This window comes from Mustela lutreola, chromosome 17, assembly GCF_030435805.1.
Source record: "Mustela lutreola isolate mMusLut2 chromosome 17, mMusLut2.pri, whole genome shotgun sequence".
In the NCBI taxonomy this organism is placed as follows: domain Eukaryota; kingdom Metazoa; phylum Chordata; class Mammalia; order Carnivora; family Mustelidae; genus Mustela; species Mustela lutreola.
This window is the reverse complement of record NC_081306.1, coordinates 40,684,221-40,706,822: the sequence shown is the minus strand read 5'-3', so window position 1 is coordinate 40,706,822 and position 22,602 is coordinate 40,684,221. Positions and strand designations below refer to the sequence as shown.

At 43.6% G+C, this 22,602-nt stretch overlaps 2 protein-coding genes across 2 annotated transcripts; one reads left to right on the top strand and one right to left on the bottom strand.

Moving 5' to 3' along the window:
* Window positions 1-10,785: 10,785 nt before the first annotated feature.
* Window positions 10,786-11,429, bottom strand: LOC131819122 (large ribosomal subunit protein uL22-like). Its single transcript, XM_059153874.1, has one exon. It carries the CDS (start codon window positions 11,303-11,305, stop codon window positions 10,865-10,867), a length of 441 nt encoding a protein of 146 aa, XP_059009857.1. The 5' UTR covers window positions 11,306-11,429; the 3' UTR covers window positions 10,786-10,864.
* Window positions 11,430-13,340: 1,911 nt separating this feature from the next.
* GJC3 (gap junction protein gamma 3) lies at window positions 13,341-20,508 on the top strand. The gene is made up of 3 exons (XM_059153866.1): window positions 13,341-14,187; window positions 18,868-19,646; window positions 19,953-20,508. Exons 2-3 carry the CDS (start codon window positions 18,869-18,871, stop codon window positions 19,958-19,960), a joined length of 786 nt encoding a protein of 261 aa, XP_059009849.1. The 5' UTR covers window positions 13,341-14,187; window position 18,868; the 3' UTR covers window positions 19,961-20,508.
* The last annotated feature ends 2,094 nt before the right edge of the window (window positions 20,509-22,602 follow it).

Sequence of the window (22,602 nt, the reverse complement as noted above, 5' to 3'; positions counted from 1 at the left end):
CTTCTTTCCTGGCACCAATCCTCAGAAACTTATTGTGAAAGAGAAGTTTGTCTGGTGCTTTAGCGTCTTATCAGAGGCTTAGAAACAACTAGGCAAAAACCCTCTCTCCCCAACCCCCCCGGCACCAAACTTAGCCTCCTCCTCTGATACCCACACTGACCCGGGCACTGAGGACATTTATAAATGGAGCCTTTGAGGAATCTGGAGAAATTCATCCAACTTTGAAAAGTGCCCCTATTCCTTGGGCTCTGTGCACCTCCCCACTTCCCACCCCCACTTCAGACATTTAGACAAGGACTTTGGTCACTCTGGCTGGACCATCTGCATAGCCCTGAATGCAGGGTCATAGCTCTTGGTTTCCAAGGAGACAATCACATGCTGTAAGCAAAGATGTGCTAAAGGCACCTAGCTCAGTGCTAAGTTAGGTGCTAAAGCCACCTAACTCAGTGCTCTTCCTTGAGAAGCTATTTGGCAGAGAGGGAAGACTCTGACCCTAGAGTCACCTTTAGCTCCCATCCTGCCTCTTCCAGAGCAGAAGGAAATGAAATAGAGATCAGAAACACAAGAGAAAAGGGCAGTGAAACTAAGAGCTGCTTTTTTTGAAAAGATAAATCAAAAGAACAAAACTTTAGCTAGGCTTCCAAGAAAAAAAGAGAGGACTCCACAAAATTACAAACAAGAAAGGACATATTACAATGGATACCCAAAATACAAAGGAGCATAGGACACTATTATGAACAATTATATAACAACAAATTGGACAACCTAGGAGAAATGGATAAATTCCTAGAAACATATGAGCTACCAAATCTGAATCATGAATAGAAAATCTGAACAGCAGATCAATGGTAAGTAAGGAAATTGAATTAGTGACCAAAAAATCCCCCAATATTAAAGTCTAAGACCAGATGGCTTTGCAGGTGAATTTTACCAAAAATGAAAAAAATTAATGCCAGTCCTTCTCAAACTCTTCCAAAATATAGAAAAGGAGGAAATACCTCCAAAATAATTTTACAAGGTTAGCATTACTTTGATAGCAAAACCAGACAAGGATATTACAAGAAAAGAAACTATAGACCAATAACCCTAATGCATATAAATGCAAAAATTCTCAACAAAATACTAGCAAACTAAATTCAACAGCAAATTAAAAGCATCGGACACCATGACCAAGTGGAATTTATCCCTGGGATGCAAGGTTGCTGCAATATATACAAAGCAATAAGTGTGATGAAATTATATTAATAGAATGAAAGACAAACATCATATGATCACCTAATTGATACAGAAAAAGCATTTGACAAAATTCAGTGCCCTTTCATGACAAAAACTCTCAAAAAGTTGGGTACAGAAGGTACACATCTCAACATAATAAAAGCGATGTATGATAAACCCTTGGCTAACATCATACTCAACAGTGATAGGGTTGAATGCTTTCCCTCTAAGATTGGAAACAAGAAAAAATGATCTTATCACCACTCCTATTCAGCATAGTAGTGGAAATAGTAGTGGGAGCCAGAGCAATTAGGCAAGAAAGAGAAATAAAATGTATCCAAGTGGAAAGGTAGAAGTCAAACTGTTTCTATTTGCTGATGACAAGATCTAGTGTATAGAAAAGCCTAGAGACCCTACCCAAAACATGTTAGAACTGATCAACGAGTTCAGTAAAGTTGCAGAATACAAAATCAACATACAAAAATGAGCTGTGTTTCTATATACCAACAATGAACTGGATGAAAAAGAAATAAACAATTCCACTTATAATAGCATAAGAAACAATAAGATACTTGTAAATAAATTTAACCAAGGGACTGAAGGTTCTTTATTTTTTAACTTATTATTATTTTTAAAGATTTTATTTATTTGACAGGGAGATGCAGTGAGAGAGGGAACACAAGCTGGGGGAGTGGGAGAGGGAGAGGGAGAAGCAAGCTTCCCTCCAAGCAGGGAGCCCGATGTGGGGCTCGATCCCAGGACCCTGGGATCATGACCCGAGCTGAAGGCAGACGCTTAACGACTGAGCCACCCAGGTGCCCCTGAAGGATCTTTATACAAAATACTATAATAAGTCTTGATAAATGAAACTGAAGAGATGAATAATTGGAAATATACTCCATGTTCATGGATTGGGAAAGTTAATTTTGTTAAAATGCCCATACTACCCAAATCCGTCTATAGATTCAATGCAATCTCTATCAAAATTCTAACAGCATTTTTCATAGAAATAGAAAAAGCAAAGCTTTGATTTGTACGGAACCACAAAAGACCCCAAACAGCCAAAGCAATCTTGAGAAGAACAAAGCTTGCGGCCTCACACTTCCTGATTTCAAGCCGCATTATAAAGCTTATAGTAATCAGAGGGTATAGAACTGGCATTAAAAACAGACACAGCGACCAATGGAACAGAATCAAGAACCCAGAAATAAACCCATGCATATATAGCCAACTAATATTTGACAAGAAAACCAAGCATACTCAATGAGGGAAGGATAATCTCGTTAATAAATGGTGTTGCAAAAATTGAATATTCACTTGTAAAAGAACGAAACTGGACCTCTGTCTTACTACACTGCTCGCAAAAATTAGCTGAAAATGAATTGATGACCTAAACATAAGACCTGAAACTGTAGAACTCCCAGGAGAAAATATAGGGAAAAATCTCCTTGAGATTTATCTTGGCAATGATTTTTTGGATATGACACTAAAAGGACAAGCATCATTCAACATCAAAGTAAAATGTTTCTGTAGAGCAAAAGAAACAATTAGGAAAATGGAAACATAACCTTTGGAATGGGAGAAAATACTTGCAAACTCTAATAGTGGGTTAATATCCAATATATATAAGCAACTCGTATAACTTGCTAGCAAAAACACCTCCCAAACAATCCAAATTAAAAATGTGCAGAGGGAGGCGCCTGGATGGCTCCATCAGAAGAGCGTGTGACTCTTGATCTCAGAGTTATGAGTTCAAGTCCCATGCTGAGTGTAGAGATTACTAAAATAAATAAATAAACTACAATGTGTGAGGACTTGAATAGCCTTTTTTTTTTTTTCCCACAGAGAAGATACACAAATGGCCAACAAATATATCAAAAGGCGCTCAACATTACCAATCATCAGGGAAATGCTGGTAAAAACCACAGTGGGGTATCATCTCACACCTGTTGGAATGGCTGTTATGAAAAAGACAAGAGGCAATAAATCTTGGTTTGGATGTGGAGAAAGAGAACCCTGGGGCACCACTGGTGGGAATTTAAACACTATGGAAAAGAGTATGATGGTTTTTCAAAACTAAACAACAAAACAAGACAAAGAAAAACAAAGTGCATTGTTCTTTAGCAATTCCACATCTGGGAATATATCCAAAGAAAATGAAATCAGGACCTCAAAGAGATCTCTGAACTCCCATGTTCACTGCAGCATTATTTACAATAGCCACAGTGTGGAGACAACTTAAATGTCCATCTATGGATGAACGAATAAGCGAAATGGCACACACACACACACACACACACACACACACTCCGTGTGTGTGCACGCATGTGGACATACTGAAATGTTATTCAGCCATGAAAATGAAGGACAGCCTGCTGTTTGTGATGACATGGATGGGCTTGGAGGGCATTATGCTAAGTGAAATGAACCAGATAAGAAAAGAGAAATACTCCATGCTCTCACATATATGCAGAATTTAAAAACACTGAACTCATAGAAACAGAGAGTAGAATGGCGGCTGCCAGGGCCTGAGGGGTGAGGGACATGGGGAGATGTTGGTCAAAGGGTACTGTCCGTTATAACAGGAGTAAGTGACTATAGTTAAATACTGTATTGTCTACTTGGAAGTTGCTGTGAGGAGAACTATAACGTTCCTGCCATAACATCAACAACAATAACAAAAAAATGGTAATTATCAATTGTGAGGTAAAGGATGAGTTAACTAACCTTATTGGGGTAAACATTCTGTAATGTATATGTATATTAAATCATCGCGTAGTATACTTTACATCGCATGCTATTATATGTCAATTATACCCTAATAGTTGGGAAAAAAGTGCTGGAAAGTATATGGAGAAAATGAAAAATCTACATTGCCACTGGGAATGTAAAATGTTGCTGCCACTTTGGAAAACAATCTGTCAGTTCTTCAAAAAGTTAAATATCAATTTTCTATAAATGAAAACCCAGGTCCACACAAAAGCTTGTACACAAATATTCACAGTGGCATTATCTGAAAAGGGGCACAACCAAAATGCCCATTAACTGATGAATGAATAAATAAAAATGGTATATCCATGCAATAGAATATTATTTAGCAATAAAAAGGAGTGAAGTCTTGGGCGCCTGGGTGGCTCAGTGGGTTAAGCCACTGCCTTCAGGTCATGCCACTCAGGTCATGATCTCAGGGTCCTGGGATCGAGTCCTGCATCAGGCTCTCTGCTCAGCGGGGAGCCTGCTTCCTCCTCTCTCTCTGCCTACCTCTCTGCCTACTTGTGATCTTTATCAAATAAATAAATTAAACCTTTAAAAAAAATAAATAAAATCTTAAAAAAAAAAAAGAGAGATCAAGAAAAGCCACCTTCATGCAAATCCTAAGCTCTTGACAGGTTTCTGAGCCAAGTTAGTTCTGAGCACTGTTAATTTTAAGTAAGTTAGACGGAGAGCCTATTGATTGAAGATGCAGTTGGAGCTCCATGTGGACAGAGTCATGTCAGGTGTATGTAGTAGTGATTCCCTGAGTGTTTCCCCATGGTAACCTACGGCCATTTACTCAAAGAAGCCATGCAACAGGGAAGGGGAATCCTGAAATCTTCTGAGGACAGTTGGATACATGATTCGACGTGACACTGACAAGCCTGAGGACACTCCACCATAATGCATATGGAGGTCTGGCAATAAATGGAGACCTGGTCCAGTTCTCTCTCCTAGTACATCTTATAGTCACTGGCTCTACCCATATGGTAGTCCCATATGGTAGCCACTTTCCATGCTCCAGAATGTAAAATTAGGATGGATAAGCTTAGTGTGTGGCTAAATCCAACATAGGTTCCTTGACCAATGGAGTAATACTATTACAATTGACCCTTCAAACCTACGTTGTTTGGGTTTGAACTGTGTGGGTCCACTTATATGAAGATTTTTTTCTTTTCTTTTTTTTTTTTTTAAATTGCAATATATATATTTTTTAAAATTTAAATTCAATTAATTAACAAAAATGTATTATTAGTTTCAGAGGTAGAAGTCGGTGATTCATCAGTCTTATATAATACACAGGGCTCATTACTTCACATGCCCTCCTTAGTGTCATCACCCAGTTACCCTATCCTCCCACAGAACTGGAACATTTTCTTTTTTTTTTTTTTTTTGCCTCTATGATTAGGCATAAATTTTATGGTTTGTCTCCCTCTCTGATTTCATCTTGTTTTATTTTTTCTCTGTTCCCCTCATTAACCTCTGTTTTGTTGCTTAAATTCCACATGAGTGAAAGCATATGATAATTGTCTTTCTCTGATGGACTTATTTTGCTTAGCGTAATATTCTCTAGTACCATCCATGTTGCTGCAAATGGCAAGATTTCATTTTTTTTGGTGGCTGAGTAGTATTCCATTGTGTATATATACCACATCTTCTTTATTCATTCATCTGTCAATGGACATTGGGCTCTTTCCACAGTCTGGCTATTGTGGACACTGCTGCTATAAACATTGGGGTACAGGTACCTCTTTGGACCACTACATTTGTATGTTTAGGATAAATACCCAGTAGTGTGTTGATGGGTCATAAGGTAGCACTTTTCAACTTTTTGAGGAACCTCCATACTGTTTTCCAGAGTGGCAGCACCAGCTTGCATTCCCACCAATAGTGTAAGGGTGTTCCCCTTTATCCGCATCCTTGCCAACATCTGCCATTGCCTGACTTACTAATTTTAGCCATCAGGCTGGTGTAAGGTGGTATCTCATTGTGGTTTTGATTTGTATTTCCCTGATGTTGAGGGATGTTGAGCATTTTATCATGTGTCTGTTGGCTATTTGGATGTCTTCTTTGGAGAAATGTCTGCTCATGTCTTCTGCCCATTTTTTGATTGGATTATTTGTTCTTTGGGTGTTGAGTTTGATAAGTTCTTTATAGATTTTGGGTATTAGCCCTTTATCTGATAAGACATTTGCAAATATCTACTCCCATTCGGTTGTTTTTCTTTTGGTCTTGTCGACTGTTTCCTTTGCTGTGCCAAAGCTTTTTTTCTTGATGAAGTCCCAATAGTTTATTTTGGCCTTTGTTTCCCTTGCCTTTGGAGATGTGTCTAACAAGTAGATGCTCTGGCCAAGGTCAAAGCGGTTTCTCCCTGTGTTCTCCTCTACAATTTTGATGGATTCTTGTCTCACATTTAGGTCTTTCATCCATTTATCTTTGTGCATGGTGTAAGAAAATGGTCCAGTTTCATTCTTCTGCTTGTGGCTGTCCAATTTTCCCAACACCAATTGAAGAGACTGTCATTTTTCCATTGGATATTCTTTCCTGCTTTGTCGACAATTAGCTGACCACAGAGTTGAGGGTCTGTCTATTCTATTCTATGGATCTATGTGTCTGTTTTTGTACCAGCACCATACTGTATTGATGATTACAGCTTTGTAATAGAGTTTGAAGTCTGGCATTGTGATGCTACCAGCTTTGGTTTTCTTTTCCAACATCCTTTTGGCTTTTTGGCATCTTTTCTGGTTCCATACAAATTTTAGGATTACTTGTTCCATTTCTTTGAAAGAAGTTGATGGTATTTTGATAGGGATTGCATTAAATGTGTAGACTGTTCTAGGTAGCATAGACATTTTTACAATATTTGTTCTTCCAATCCATGAGCATGGAACGTTTTTTCATTTCTTTGGGTCTTCCTCAATTTATTTCATGAGTGTACCATAGTTTTCTGAGTACAGATCCTTTGCCTCTTTGGTTGGGTTTATTACTAAGTATCTTATGGGTTTTGGTGCAATCGTAAATGGGATCAAGTCCTTAATTTCCCTTTCTTCTGTTTCATTGTTAGTGTATAGAAATGCAACTGATTTCTGTACATTGATTTTTATATCCTGCCACGTTCCTGAACTCCTGTATGAGTTCTACCAATTTGAGGGTGGAGTCTTTTGGGTTTTCCACATAGAGTATCATGTCATCTGTGAAGAGTGGGAGTTTGACATCTTCTTTGCCAATTCGGATGCCCTTTTTTTTTCTTTTTGTTGTCTGATTGCTAGGGCTAGGACTTCTAGTACTATGTTGAACAGCAGTGGTGAGAGTGGGCATCCCTGCTGTGTTCCTGACCTTAGGGGGAAAGCTCTCAGTCTTTTTTCCAGTGAGAATGATATTTGCTATGGTTTTTTCATAGATGGCTTTTATGATATTGAGGTACGTGCCTTCTATCCCTACACTGTGGAGAGTTTTAATCAAAAAAGGACGCTATACTTTATCAAATGCTTTTTCTGCAACTATTGAGAGGATCATATGGTTCTTATCCCTTTCATTAATGTAGTATACTACCTTGATTGATTTGCAGATGTTGAACCACCTTCCAGCCCAGGAATAAATCTCACTTGGTTGTGGTGAATAATCCTGTTAATGTACTGTTGGATCCTACTGGTTAGCATTTTGGTGAGGATTTTTGCATCTGTATTCATTGGGGATATTGGTCTGTAGTTCTCCTTTCTGGTGAGATGTTTGTCTGGTTTTGGGATCAAAACCATAGAAAGAGCTTAGAAGTTTCCCTTCCATTTCTACTTTCTGAAAAAGCTTCAGAAGAATAAATATTAATTCTTCTGTAAATGTTTGGTAGAATTTCCCTGGGAAGCCATCCAGTCCTGGACTCTGGTTTGTTGGGAGTGTTTGATGACTGCTTCAATTTCCTTACTGGTTATGGGTCTGTTCAGGTTTTCCATTTCTTCCTGTTTCAGTTTTGGTAGTTTATACTTTTCTAGGAATGCATCCATTTCTTCCAGATTGCCTGATTTGTTGGCATATAGTTGCTCATAATATGTTCTTATAATTGTATTTCTTTGGTATTGGTTGTGATCTCTCCTCTTTCACTGATAATTTTATTAAATTGGGTCCTTTCTATTTTCTTTTTGATAAGTCTGGCTGGGGTAAGGTTAGCAATCTTATTAATTCTTTTAGCAAACCAGTTCCTAGTTTCGTTGTTCTGTTCTACTGTTGTTTCAGTTTCTATTTCATTGACTTCTGCTCTAATCTTTATTTTTTCTCTTCCCCTGCTGAGTTTAGGCTTTATTTGCTTTTCTCTCTCCAGCTCCTTTAGGTGTAGGGTTAGGTTGTATATTTGAGACCTTTCCTATTTCTTTTTTTTTTTTTAATTTTATTTATTTATTTGACAGACGGAGATCACAGAGAAGCAGGCAGAGAAAGAGGAGGAAGCAGGCTCCCTGCTGCACAGAGAGCCCGATGCGGGGCTTGATCCCAGGACCCTGGGATCATGACCTGAGCTGAAGGCAGAGGCTTTAACCCACTGAGCCATCCAGGTGCCCCAGACTTTTCCTATTTCTTGAGAAAGGCTTGTATTGCTATATACTTCCCTCTTAGGTCTGCCTTTGTTGAATCCCAAGTGCTCTGAACAGTTGAGTTTTCATTTTCATTTGTTTCCATGAATTTTTAAAATTATTCTTTAATTTCCTGATGGACCCATTCACTCTTCAGTAGGATGTCTTTAGCCTTATTTGAAGATAATTTCAATAAACATATTGGAAACATTTTGGGGGAGATTTGAAACAATTTGAAAACTTTTGAGTCACAGATGAACCATATAGCCTAGAAATATTGAAAATATTAAGTAAAAGGTATATCATATATGTAGATACAATCTGTTTTATCATTTACTACCATGAAAAATCATGGGTCTATTTTATTTTATTTTTTTAAGATTTTTAAAGAAGTAATCTCTACACCCAATATGGGGCTTGAACTCACAACCCGGAGATTAAGAGTCATATGCTCCACTGAGTGAGCCAGTTAGGTGCCCCCACAAATCTTATTTTAAAAAGTTAAAATTTATCAAAACTTACACACACACTTGCAGACTATACACGGTGCTATTTGCAATCAAGAGAAATGTAAACACATGTAAAGATGTGGTCTTAAATCCTAACTGCACAAAATTAGCTGCAGTACATATTTTACCGTCATGATTTCATAACCACTTCCTGTTGCTACTGAGGTGAACTCAAGTGTGAGTACCCATTTAAAACATCAGATGCTGGGGCGCCTGGGTGGCTCAGTGGGTTAAAGCCTCTGCCTTCGGCTCGGGTCATGATTCCAGGGTCCTGGGATGGAGCCCCACGTTGGGCTCTGCTCAGCAGGGAGCCTGCTTCTTCCTCTCTCTCTGCCTGCCTCTCTGCCTACCTGTGATCTTTCTCTCTGTCAAATAAATAAATAAAATCTTAAAAAAAAAATAAAACATCAGATGCTAATCATCTCCCAGAGAGCAGTTCCTCTCTCCAGGAAATGGCGTATTGCAATAAAAATGATCTCTTGCAGTTCTATTACTGGTTGAGTTTTTGGAGAGTCAAAAGTTATACATGGGTTTTCAAAGGCACAGGGGTCAGTGTCCCTAACCCATGCACCGTTCAAGGGTCAAATGTGGGTCGCAAAGGCTAAATGAACCCTTCTCCCCACAAATTCACACTCGGCCAAGATAGTAAATGGAAAACAATATTACATCGTAGGAGAAATAGCAGAAATCAGGGGCATCTACAAATAATTACGAAATGCATGGGAGTGGTCTCCATTGTATTCCCACTGAATTCATTAGTCTGGGCCCTCAATAATGGATAATAGAATGGATAATAACAGACAGCGGTGGACCACTGAAAAATTAACCCAGTAAGAGCCCCAATTTTTTAAAAAAGATTTTATTTTATTTATTTGATAGACGGAGATCACAAGTAGGCAGAGAGGCAGACAGAAAAAGAGGAGGAAGCAGGTTCCCCGCGGAGCAGAGAGCCCGATGTGGGGCTCCATCCCAGGACACTGAGATCACGACCTGAGCTGAAGGTAGAGGCTTTAACCCACTGAGCCACCCAGGCGCCCATAGGAGCCTCAATTTTTAACCATTGAACCAGATGTAGTATAGTTAGCAGAGCAAAATAACATAGATTTTGTTATGTGGTAAGAAGCTATTGATCTGATTAGTATACAAACTGATTCAATGTTAGAAATATGTGTAAAATCCTTATCATAACTAGCAGTGAATAATGTATAGAATTGTCAAATCACTATATCATACATTTGAAACTAATATTAACACTGCATGTTAACTCTCCTGGAATTAAAAATTTACATCTATAAATCTATATATCTCTCTATATACGCATCGAGCATATATAAATATATAATGATTAAAATAATTATTATTGACTTGTATTTCAAAATGTTCTAATTTCTTTTTCTTTTTTTATGATTTTATATATTCATTTGACAGAGAGAGAGAGCGCACAAGCAGTGTGAGCAGTAGACAGAGGGAAAGGGAGAAGCAGGCTTCCCATTGAGCAAGGAGCCCAGACACGGGGCTCAATACCAATCCCAGGACCCTGGGATCACAACCTGAGCTGAAGACAGATGTTTAACCAACTGAGCCACCCAGCTGCTCCCAAAAAGTCAAAATTTCAACATAAATTCATCTCTGGCTATTTTACTTTTACTTTTATTTTTTTTTTAAGGTGGCCTTCACACCCAGCATGGGGTTTGATCTCACAACCCTGAGATGATGACCACAGCTGAAACCAAGAGTCAGATGCTTAGCCGACTGTGCCACTCAGGCTCCTCATGAAGAAATTTTATTATTTTTTAAAATTTTTATTTGCATTTATTCTGTGCAAATTTACTCTTGGGCCGTAAGTTTTTGTTTCTTCAGTTTCCTCTGGGATATCTTTTTCTTCTGTGCAACCTCCTCTTCTGGTTTAGGAACAATCTGCTCTTTTTCAGTAAGGATCATCTCAGTGTGGCAGGGAGAGCTCATGTATGGGTTAATGCGACCATGAGCCCTGTAAGTCCTACGCCACATCTTGGGGGCTTTGTTCACCTGAATGTGCTCAATGACCAGGGAATCGACATCTAAACCCTTAAGTTCAACATTACTCTCTGCATTTGTAAGCATGTGCAGTAAAAATTCAGCACTCTTCTTGGGCCACCGACCTCGTGTCCCGCCCCACTGTTTGGCCTGGGCACACCTACCAACTCCACCACTGTAGTGACGGAATGGCACACACTGCTTCTGCAAAGTGACGTCTTTCAGATACTTGGTGACTTTTCGGATATGCATACCCTTGATGGCCTGAGCAGTTTCATGTGTGTTCTTAAAGTGAACACGGAGATTTGAACCTCTTGACTTGCATGATTTCGTAGGGTTTTCCGGGTCAAGCGGATAGCAAATGATTTTCAGAGGTCACCCCAGGCCGCTGAGAGGAAGAGCACGAGGAAATTTCTTACCAAATTCACTATTGGCTGAAAGTGTCTCTTAATATAATCAACTCTATTACCATAATTTCTATTAGAACAGACAGCTTTTTTTTTTTTTTTAAAGATTTGATTTATTTATTTGACAGACAGAGATCACAAGTAGGCAGAGAGGTAGGCAGAGAGAGAGTAGGGGAAGCAGACTCAGCTGAGCAGAGAGCCTGATGTGGGGCTCTAACCCAGGACCCTGGGATCAAGACCTGAGCCGAAGGCAGAGGCTTTAACCCTCTGAGCCACCCAGGCGCCCCCTTTTGCCTCCTTTTTATAAGGAATTCTGTGGTGTCATCAGGCCCACTCAGACAATCCATGAGTGCCCACATCTCAGGATCCTTAACTTAATCACATATCCCATTTCCGATATAAGGCAACATTCACAGGCTCTGGGGATTATGATGTGGGTATCTTGGGGGGCATCATGTGGTCTACTATAGGCATTTTACAGAAAAGACAAAAACCCTCTAGATAGGAGAAGGCAATTAAATAATACCTTTAAAGTTCTGAAAGAAAATAACCATCAGTCAAGAATTCTCTAGCCAACTAAATAATAATTCAAGATTGAGGATAAAATGAAAGCACTTTAAGACCAAAGAGGATGAAAAGAGTTTACCCCCGACAGTTCCCCGGTAGAATAACTACAGAAGGTTGTGTTTCTAGAAGAAGGAAATTTGGCACACCTGTGTTCACAGCAGCCCTATTCACAATCACCAAGAAGGTTTGAAAGCAATCCAGATTCCATTGGTGGATGAATGAATGAACGAACAGAATTTGATATATACACACATACACCCAATGAATATTAGTTGAGAAGATGCTGGTCTATGAAGGAGAGGTTGTCGGTGATGATGCCCAAGTTTTTGGTTGGGATCCAGGACGAATGGTCAAGTTAGTCAGTGAAGTGTAGAACATATAAGGAGAAGATTTTAATTTTCTTGAGAGTACGAAATTACAATGGGTTTACAGTCAGAAGCACTTTCAAAGGTGCTGATTTGAATAATGGGGAAGCTAGTCATACTGTAGTGTTTAAGGGTTTGCCATCTGTAACCACACTGTCTATTCAAATTCCAACTTCTCCAACTCACTAGCTGGTCAACCTTGAATAAGATACATCACCTCTCTCCTCTGTAAAAGAGGATAACAGACTTACATCATGAGGTTGTCATGGGGGATAAGTGAATTAGTAGCCATCTAGCACTTAGAAAATTCGCCATTTACTTACTAAGTACTGAATAAATGTTAGTGTAACAGGGCTTAAGTTGGAAACTTGGGGTTTCGAGATATAATGTTTTAAAAAATACAACATGTATGATATTCTGATGTGATTTGCTAATCTGAGATGAAATATATTTTTTTAAAGATTATTATTTATTTGACACAGAGAGAGCACAAGTAGGCAGAGCAGCAGGCGGAGGGAGAGGGAGAAGCAGGCTCCCTGCTGAGTAGGGAGCCCGATGTGGGGCTCAATCCCAGGACTCTGGGATCATGACCTGAACCGAAGGCAGACGCCCAACCAACTGAGCCACCCAGGTGCCCCTGAGATGAAATATTTCAAGGGGAAAAAAAAGCCCTAAATAGATGAATACATAATGATTATGTCATTCTCAAGCTCTGTCACTTCCTTCATCCTAAGCCTAGAAAGGGGAACTAGGACATGTTCATCGACTCCTGCCTGAAAAGTGAAAAAGGCAAGAGAGAGGCTCTCCCGCAGATGAAGGGGAGGAGATGGGACTGCATTGGAACTGTATGCTTAGAGTTTTTTGGCTCTAAGGATGTATGCAAATATCCTGTGGACCAGATGTGAACATAAAGATGCCAACTTATATCTTGCTTAATGGAATCCCCTGGAGGAGTGAAAAGGCTCCAAGGTTTAAAAAAAAAGAAAAATCATTCGGCAAACTGTCAAGGAGATAGGGAACGATGCCCCAAAGGCCCACAGGGGCAGCATCTGGAACCGAGGGGCCCTCCAGCTCTCCTTTAAGAGAGCAGGGTTGGCTCTGGTCAAGGGTTGTTCTCTTACCCACTGCCTGCGGACCCAGCCTTGCCCCTTCCTTCCTCTGAAGGGGCTCCTGGCTCCAGCAATGGGGACAGGACTGGGTGCAGGCAGGTGTTGCAGTTCTCTCTGGGACTGGGGGAGAGGGCTGGGCTCCCTAAACTGCTGAGGGACGTGGAGCAGACGCCCACCACGCTGAGGGGAAGCCTGGGCTATTTCTCCCAGCCAAGTCACACACACACACACACACACACACACACGCACACGCACATTCTTTTGTGGGTAAACGTATCCTTTGGATACTTTGCCCAGGAGAGTGGGGGGCTTTGTAGAGATTTAAACTTCTAGAAATTCTATCTGTTGTTGCCTGTGAGCCCTGCCCCTTCCCCCCCTGCTGAGGCCATTGCTCTCCTTCCAGATGATTTCCAAAACCCCTACTTCAGTATACCTGGAAGAGGTAGCCTCACCCGCAACAAGAGGGTTATTTTCCAGAGCCCCTTTTTCAACAGCAGGGCTGCCTGCTCCTCCAGCTGCCACTCTCATACCCTCCGCTCAGGCTGCCAGGAATGAAGAGGGGAGGGGGAAGACGTGGGTGGTGGCTGGAGGCAGGGCCTGGGGGAGAGTCGGGACCCTGCTGGCTCCAGCCTGAGGACTCTGCCTGCCTGTTCCCCTGCTGTTGGTGCTCTTGCTGGTGCTGCCAGGTGAGTGCTGGGCAGAGGGCAGCTGGGCTGGCCCAGGGCTCTGCGGGGAGCAGGAGTGGGGGTTGCCTGGGTGCTACACTGGGTGTCTCTAACTCAAATGCAACTGCCAGGGACCGGCGGGGTGGTGGTGGTGGGGTATTACTACAATTCAGATTTGATTTGCTAAGCCTGGAATGCAGCCTGAGAACTTGCATTCCTGGAAATGCCAGTGCATCAGGGGATCACATTTTGGGTAAAAAGTCTGGAATGTTTTCCAGGCCAGATGGGGAACTATGGGAGCAATGAGCCGGGTCCAGTGCTGTCCTCAGGGGCACATCTCTTCCTCATGCCTTACTTGGCTGAGAGAGCTTTTGATACCACCGGAATCCTGAAATTCTTCTCCCAAAGAATAGAGATGCTTAGAAAAATTCTTAGCAAAATCATGATGGAATTAAAACAAACAAACAAACAAACAAACAAACTATTTACACGTTTGAAAATCCCATCATACTCTGGGCTTTCCACCCTCCTCCAAATCTTGAGCTCATGGGTATTGCTTTATCAACTAAAATCTGGACAGTGTTCAGATCCTTCCAACTCCTTCCGTAAAGATTTATTTTCAAACTATTTGTCCACTCCTGGAAACAGAGTGGTGTCCTTGAGTGAGTCTTGAAAAGAAGAATGAGCCCTCAGCTTGCCTGGTCCAGCTCTAGCTCAGGGGCTCAGGATCCCTGGGCAAAGCTGCAGATGTGTTTGTGGGAAGCCAGTGTGGGTCTCAGAGAATGAAGCCAGAGGGCTAACAGACGGGGGAACCATGGGCTCCCAAGAAAGCAGGGGATGAGGGAGGACACAGGCCTGTGTTTAGGTCCTGGATTTTTAAGGAAAAACCCTTCGGTCTGAAGACTTTAGGAGATGGAGCACGATTTTCTGTGAACCTTCCACGAGGTCCCAGAATTTGTGGTGTCACAGGGGAGAGGATCAGAAGGGGGCTCAGAATTAGAAATGGCAGCTTCAAATCAAGTCCTTTAGTCCTGCTTTTTCCTCTCTCCCTCCCAAATCTCCAAGTTCTCTGGTGAGCTCTGGAGACCCCAGTTCAGGTCCCAGAGCCTCTCAGAAGATGTTAGGTGTCTGGTTATGGATCTGTGGTGGGCACAGGAGAGAGAGAAGAGCCAGAGATAGGGCCTCCAAGAATGCCTCAAAATCCGGGTCGTCTGGGTGGCTCAGTCAGTCGAGTGTCTGCATTTGGCTCAGGTCATGATCCCGGGGTCCTGGGATCAAGCTCCACATGGGCTCCCTGCTCATCTGCTTTTCCCTCTCCCTCTGTCCTTCTGCCTCCCCCTGCTTGTGCTCTCTCTCTCAAATAAACAGAATCTTAAAAAAAAAAAAAAAAAAAAAAAAAAAGAATTACTCTATCTCCCAGCATCGGACTATGCCAAGCCTGCTCTGTGTTAGATCCCAGGTTTCCTGGGAATACTGGAAATGCATTTAGAGTGTGCTGGGTCTGCCCTTTGAAATGAAGTGAGGCTGAGAGCCAGATTTGAGAATTTACCATATTAGTCTTTAGTCTGGCAATGCTCCGGGAGAACCAGGGCAGGAGCCCCCCAGCAGCCGGGGCTGCCTCCCCTAAGTGCAAGGACCTTGCGGAAGAATGAGGCAGGGAGGGGCTGCAGACTTCCTCACAGACAGAGCTTGTGGAGGGAGGATGTGCAAGCAGCCCAGAAACGGGCTGATCATCATGTCCCATCAAATGCCAGCCCTCTGAGATGTGCCAGTATGGAGGTCTTGCCTTTCAGAACTGGAGCAGTGATGGGCCAGTGTCCTCCTGAGGCTGTGGTTCTCAGCCAGGGGTGAATCGGCCCCCAGGGGACATTCAGCAGTGTCCGGAGACATCTGGGGGTTGGAGAGGAGAAGCGTGCTGCTGGCATCTAGTGGACCCAGCCCAGGAATGCTGCCAAATGTCTCACTATGCATCCAAACAAAATGCTTAGGCCCCAAATATCACTGGTGCTGAGGCTGGGACCCATGGCCAGCATTGGAAGCCGGCCTTCCTTCTGGTCCGCCGTGGAACTCAGGATCTCTCCAAACACAACCTTTTGTTGTGTCCGATCCTCTCCAAACACAAACATTTATGGAGCAACTGCTCTCTTTCCCAGGCACGTCACCAAGTGTTTTCTCATCCAATAAACAAGCTAGTGACTGTGCTTTATTGTGGTCTTGATTTTGAAATTAGGACACAGATTTCCCGTATCTATTTGTCTTTTCTTATTTTCAATGATTCCTTTTCTTTCTCTGAATTCCAGAAGAATAACCTGCTGTGCTGGCCAAAACCACAGTCTGATTTGCTTTCAAAGTGGATTGTCCTTGTGCTACTGGTGATATCTCTTGTTTGTAGTGAGTTTAAACACTTAAAGATCCACCCATTCTTGTTTTCAAGGGGTCTCAGGGATGAGAGGGGATAAATCTCTATCTTCATTCTGCCATCTTTAATCATGAGAGGCCAATTTTGCCTTTCTAAGGACTGAAAATAGATTTCTTCTAAAAGATTTTAACCCAATTTTATGGGGAAGAATCTTCAGTGGTTTGATATACTTCTGATTTTTCATAGTCTATGATGGAGGTAGAAACCTAGGACTGAGAAGCAGGTAGAAGAGGCTTGAACTCCGACTGGTAGTGGCTCCAAATATGGTTTCTCATGGCTGGTGGATGGTGGCATGGTTCTCTGGTCAATTAAGCCCTTTTTAATGGTCCCCTTGGAAGCATCTCAATCCGACCCTTTCTACAGCACAGAAGTGACCATTCTGCCTAAGCATCAGCATAACAGCTTGTCCTTATCTATATGGGTGACCCTTGAACAACACGGATGTGAACCCTGCTGGGCCACTTGTATGTGGATTTTTTAAAAAGTAATCTCCAGCCCAATGTGGGGCTCAGACTTGCCAGGGCAGGCGTGGGCCCTGGGTTCCTACCCACTGGGCACGGACCCCTCCTCAAGGCAGCTCCTGGAGGTGGCCATCCCTGCCTGAGGAGTCACCTGGCAGCTGCCACTGTTGGGCGGAGGCCCCCATGCTGTGGCACACCATTGTCCTGGGGCGAGGCCGGTCGCTGCAGCTGCCCCTGTCCCTACCTCACATCTCCACATGGGTTTTTTCCCAATATACATACTCTACTGTGAATGTATTTTCTCTTCCTTAGGATTTTCTCAGTAACATTTTCTTCTCTGTAGCCAACTTCTCCTGTAAGAATGCAGCATATGGTACCCATAACATACAAAATGTGTGTGAATTGACTATTTATGTTGTTGGTAAGGCTTTTGCTCATCAGAAGGCTTAAGTAGCTAAGTTTGGGGGAGGAGCCAAAGGTTATAGGCGGATTTTTGACTGTAGAGGGGTCAGTGTCCCAACCCCCACGCTGTTCAAGGGTCAACTGCCATTTATAAAACGAAGCCCATTTCAATGGCCTTGCACGTCTTTCCAGGTGTTTTAATCGGGAAGCTGATACGATGCAAAATTAGGTGTGTCTCATTTGCTCCTGTGTCCAAAAGTTAGAAATTCCGTCAAAGGGGAGACAGGTGCCTAAGCAAGTGCAGAGCGGAAACAAGGGTGGGTAAGTCCTTGTTGCAGCCAGAAGGGCCTAAGGATGCAGGTCTGGGAGGGAGCATGGCCTTGGGCAAGTGCAGGGCAGCTTCTCTCTCAATGATGATGCTATGGAAGGCAGAGGCCCAAGAGCGGGGGCTCCTTGGTTCCCCGTCAATCTCTATTTTCCGTGGGGAGTAAAAGGTTCACAGGGTCTTCTGCGACTGAGGGGATCAGTGTGTAAGAGTTTGGGCGGAACAGGGACGGTGGGAAACAGCGGCTAGACATGGAGGAGGGCTCCGTGGGGTGACAAGCACGGGCTTGCAGCCCGGATGCTCGTCTGTCCCGAGGACTGAGGGATTCCTGAAGTCTGTTCCTGACCAGGGCCCCCTTTCGCCACGTGGGAGCGATGAGCCCAAGGAACAATGCACAAAGCAGGTGGAATTTCAAGTTTTTATCCAGCCAGCTCTGGCTCTGGCCTCACACCTAATTACATTCACTGAGTGGATTCTGCTGGGTTTTCCTTAAAAACGTTCTCCTTTTCCAAAGCGGGGTGGGTCTCAAGAACACCAGACTCAGGAGGGCCTTGACATTCTGTTCAGTAGATCCACAGCGAGCCCCCTGCCCTGATTATATCTCCATCTGGGAGCAGAGGCCAGACCCCCACCCCTGCGAGCAGCTGGGGCTTGGTGCCGGAGAAAAGCAGGGGGCATGACAATGCTTGGTCCCCTGGGGTCAGCCCTGACTGTGTCAGGTGCCACTGACCACAGTCGGCCCAGGCCTGGTGGCCGTCAACTGGGGAAGCAATTCTCTGGACTCTGACTAGCCTTTGGTTAAGGGACCGAGGGATGGAGGCAAAGAGGGTGATGCACACCAAGCCTGGTCTCCCACACGGTACATAAGGGGGCAGAAGAGAGAGCCGTCCCCACATCCACTCATTTACAGAGATGACTCCGTTACCTGGAACTAGGAGCGGTCAGTCTCGGTAATAAATCAGCCAGGTCCTTGGAAGGAGCAGGAGGGCTTGCTTTACCTCTCCTTGGATTCACAGTGAAGAGGTGGCCTTGCCCTGCTCCCAAGGACCGGGAGCAACACGCCCGCCCTCGTTATCATCCTGTCTCTCTAACAGAATGTGCGGCAGGTTCCTGAGGCAGCTGCTGGCTGAAGAGAGCCGGCATGCCACCGCTGTGGGGCGCCTCCTGCTTCCTGTGCTCCTGGGATCCCGCCTCGTGCTGCTGGCTGCCAGCGGGCCCGGGATCTACGGCGACGAGCAGAGCGAATTCCTGTGCCACACTCAGCAGGCGGGCTGCAAGGTCGTCTGCTACGATGCCTCCCGCCCCTTCTCCCCGCTGCGCTTCTGGGCCTTCCAGGTCATCTTGGTGGCTGTGCCCAGCGCCCTCTATGTGGGTTTTACTCTGTATCATCTGATCTGGCATTGGGAAGAATCAGGGAAGGTGAAGGAGGAGATGCTGATTCACCAAGGGGAGAAGAGCAGAGATGCCTCCAGGGCGGGAAGCCCCAGGTTGCTCTGGGCCTATGTGGCACAGCTGGGGGTACGGCTGGTCCTGGAGGGGGCAGCCTTGGGGGTGCAGTACCATCTGTATGGGCTCAAGGTGCCCAGCTCCTTTGTCTGCCGTCAGGAGCCTTGCCTGGGTAGTACAACCTGTTACCTGTCCCGCCCCTTTGAGAAGACCATCTTCCTCAGGACCATGTTTGGGGTCAGCGGGCTCTGTCTCTTGTTTACTCTTCTGGAGCTTGTGCTCCTGGGTCTGGGGAGATGCTGGAGGACCTGGAAGCACCAGTCTCCTCCTTCTAACTACTGCCCAACTGCAGAGAGCACCAAAAAACACAAGGAACCGACTGATAGCTTCCAGCCAGTGGAAGCCAAAGAACCGTTCCGAGAAGCAGGTGAGAAGGCACTGATGTCCCCCCTTCTTCCTGCTTCTGAGGTCTCTGTCCTCATGATCTCCCACGGCAGGTCCCTCTACCCCTGGGAGGCACCCCTCCCGCGTGTTACAAAACAGAAAACCAGGTTCTAGGCAGATGTCTTCTGACCCGTTTCCAGCCCATCCCCCACCCCACCCCCATCGGTTTGACCATTCCTTCCGACCAGCCAGGACCAGGGCGCTCAGTCAGTCTACCTCCCGCCTTTCCACTTAAGCCTCTTTATACTTAGAAAAAGTCTCAGCTCCTGCTTGCTTCTCTACTTTGCAGAGTTATGAAGTCACCTGCCTCACCTCGGAAGGGAACCTAAGACTGGATCTTCTTCTGCACATCCAGTGAGTGGGGATTTACTTCTGTGACAAAGCAGAGGCTGTTGAAGCATCTCCAAGGGCCACGGCGGGCCATGCTGCCTGAAGCGCTTCCTGGGAGAACTCCCGCTCCTGCCTTCCCTGCAGAATCTTCTGGTGTCGGAGGCAGTTATCACGGGCTTGGTTCCAGAGTCAGCCGGCAGAGGCCTCCATAAAACTGTGCTTCTCCCCTGTAATAAACACCTGTTGCTGTTGGCATCCCTGTTGCTCAACACCACCTTCCTGTCGAGGTGACTCTACTTACCCCTCCCCTTGGTTCCACGCTCTCAGCTCCCCCCCAGCTTCCAAGTCCTGTCACCTCTGGATGTCCCCAGCCCCACAGTGTTTGTCATATTCAGACTAGCCTTCTTTGCATCTCTAATCTAGCATCCTTTAACATTCAGATCTGATTTATTCGAACACCCGGCCGCATCCTGTAGGCAGGATCACTGTGAATTCGGAGGCTTAAAAGGACTTGGGGCCACTGCCAGCTTGACCTCTGCTCAATTCTTGTCTTCCACTTGGCGCACAGCAGCTGGCTTTGTCTCCAGCCCAGCAGCAACTCACACGAAGGGCCAAATGCCTACTTTTTAAACGCAGACCCCTCATTTCCATCCAGAAAAGACAGGAGAGTTTTCCTGCTGGTTCAGGGGTAACAGGAAGGGAGTATGATTGCATCACAGTATGATTCGACAGACAATTTAAAGCTAAATATCAAGCTTCTCTTTTCTTACTCTTTTTAAAAAGATTTTATTTATTTATTTGACACAGAGAGAGAGATCACAAGCAGGCAGAAAGGCAGGCAGAGAGAGACATGTGGGGAAGCAAGCTCCCTATTGAGCAGAGAGCCTGATGCGGGGCTTGATCCCAGGACCCTGAGATCACGACCTGAGCCGAAGGCAGAGGCTTAACCCACTGAACCACCCAGGTGTCCCAAGCTTCTCTTCTCTTGAGTCTCTCTGTCCCATCTGCCCGAGGGGATTGTAGCCCCCCACCTTTCTACAGAAGAAGCAGCTTTCCCCTCAGTTCTTCCTGCCCTCAAATTCTCAACAAAGAACAGTTACCTGTTTTGTTTTCTCCTTCTGAGTACCAAATTATCCCAGAGTAAATCAGGAAGGCTCATTCCTAAAGAAAGATATTTGGTCCCTCAAGGGACCAGCAACTAGGAAATTAATAATTTTTCTTTCTGCTACTCAACTGTTTTTATAAAGAATCCCTCCTCTACTCTAACCAGAGTCCAGCCAAGTGACCAAGGATGGGGGGCAGGTAGCAAATGTCATCATTCGGAATTCACTCTTGATAATCCTTTTTAAACGGCTTTATTGGAATCTAGTTCACATAACACATAATTCATCCACTTGAAGCATACAATTCAACGGCTTTTAGTATAATCACAGAGTTGTACATTTATGAGTACAATTTTAGGACATTTTCATCAACTCAAAAAGAAACGCTACAACCCTTTTTACCCCCAAACCTCCATGCTCCCCAAAACTTAAGCAACCACTGATAAACTTTCTCTCCGTATATTTCTCTCTATATAAATTTTCCTATTCTGGACCTTTCATATATACGGAATCAGTCATTCAATACTTGGTCTTTGTGACTGGTTTCTTTCACTCCTTTTTATGGTTTAATGATTTCGTTGTATGGCTTACTACACATTTTGGTCCACTTTTTAGTTCATGGACATTTGAACTGTTTCTACTTGTTGGCTATTAGGAATAATGGTGCTACTAACATTCATATACTAGTTCTTGTGTGGATGTATGTTTTTCCATTCTCTTGAGTAAATACCTAAGAGCAGAATTGCTGGTGAATACAGTGACTCTTTTTAGCTATTTTCCACAGCAGGAGCAGGATTTTCATTCCCAGGAGCAATGTATAAATCAGTTCCAATTTATCCACATCCTCGCCAACACTTGGTTATATCCTTCCTACTTTCCTTTTCTTTTTCTCTCTCATTTTTCCTTTCTCTTTTTAAATTATAGCCATCCTAGGGGGGTGAAGAGGTGTCCCATTGTGCTACGATTTGCATTTCCCTAATGATATTGAGGGTCTTTTCATGTGCTTATTGACTATTGGTATATTTTCTTTGGAGAAATGTCTACTCAGATCCTTTGGCCATTTTTTAATCGGGTTGTTTGTACCTCTGTTGTTGAGTTCTTTACATATTCTGGGTACTAGCTCCAGATATATATTCTGGGTATTTAGGATTATATAGGCTATAGGATTTCCCTTCACGCATTCAGTGGGCTGTCTTTTACTTCGCTGATTGTGTCCTTCGAGGCACAAGTTTTTAATTTTGAAGAAATTCAACTTACCAGTTTTTCTTTTGCTGTTTGTGATTTTGGTGTTATTTTAAAGAAACTGATGCCTAATCCTAGGCGGTGTGGATGGACACCTATGTTTCCTTCTAAGAGTTTTACAGTTTCAGCTTTACATTTAGATCTGATTTTCAGTTAATTCTTACATATGGTATAAGGCTTCAACTTCATTCTTTTGCATGTGGATATCCAGTTGTCCCAACACCATTTGCTGAAAAGCCCATCTTTCTTCCATGATTTTCGGCA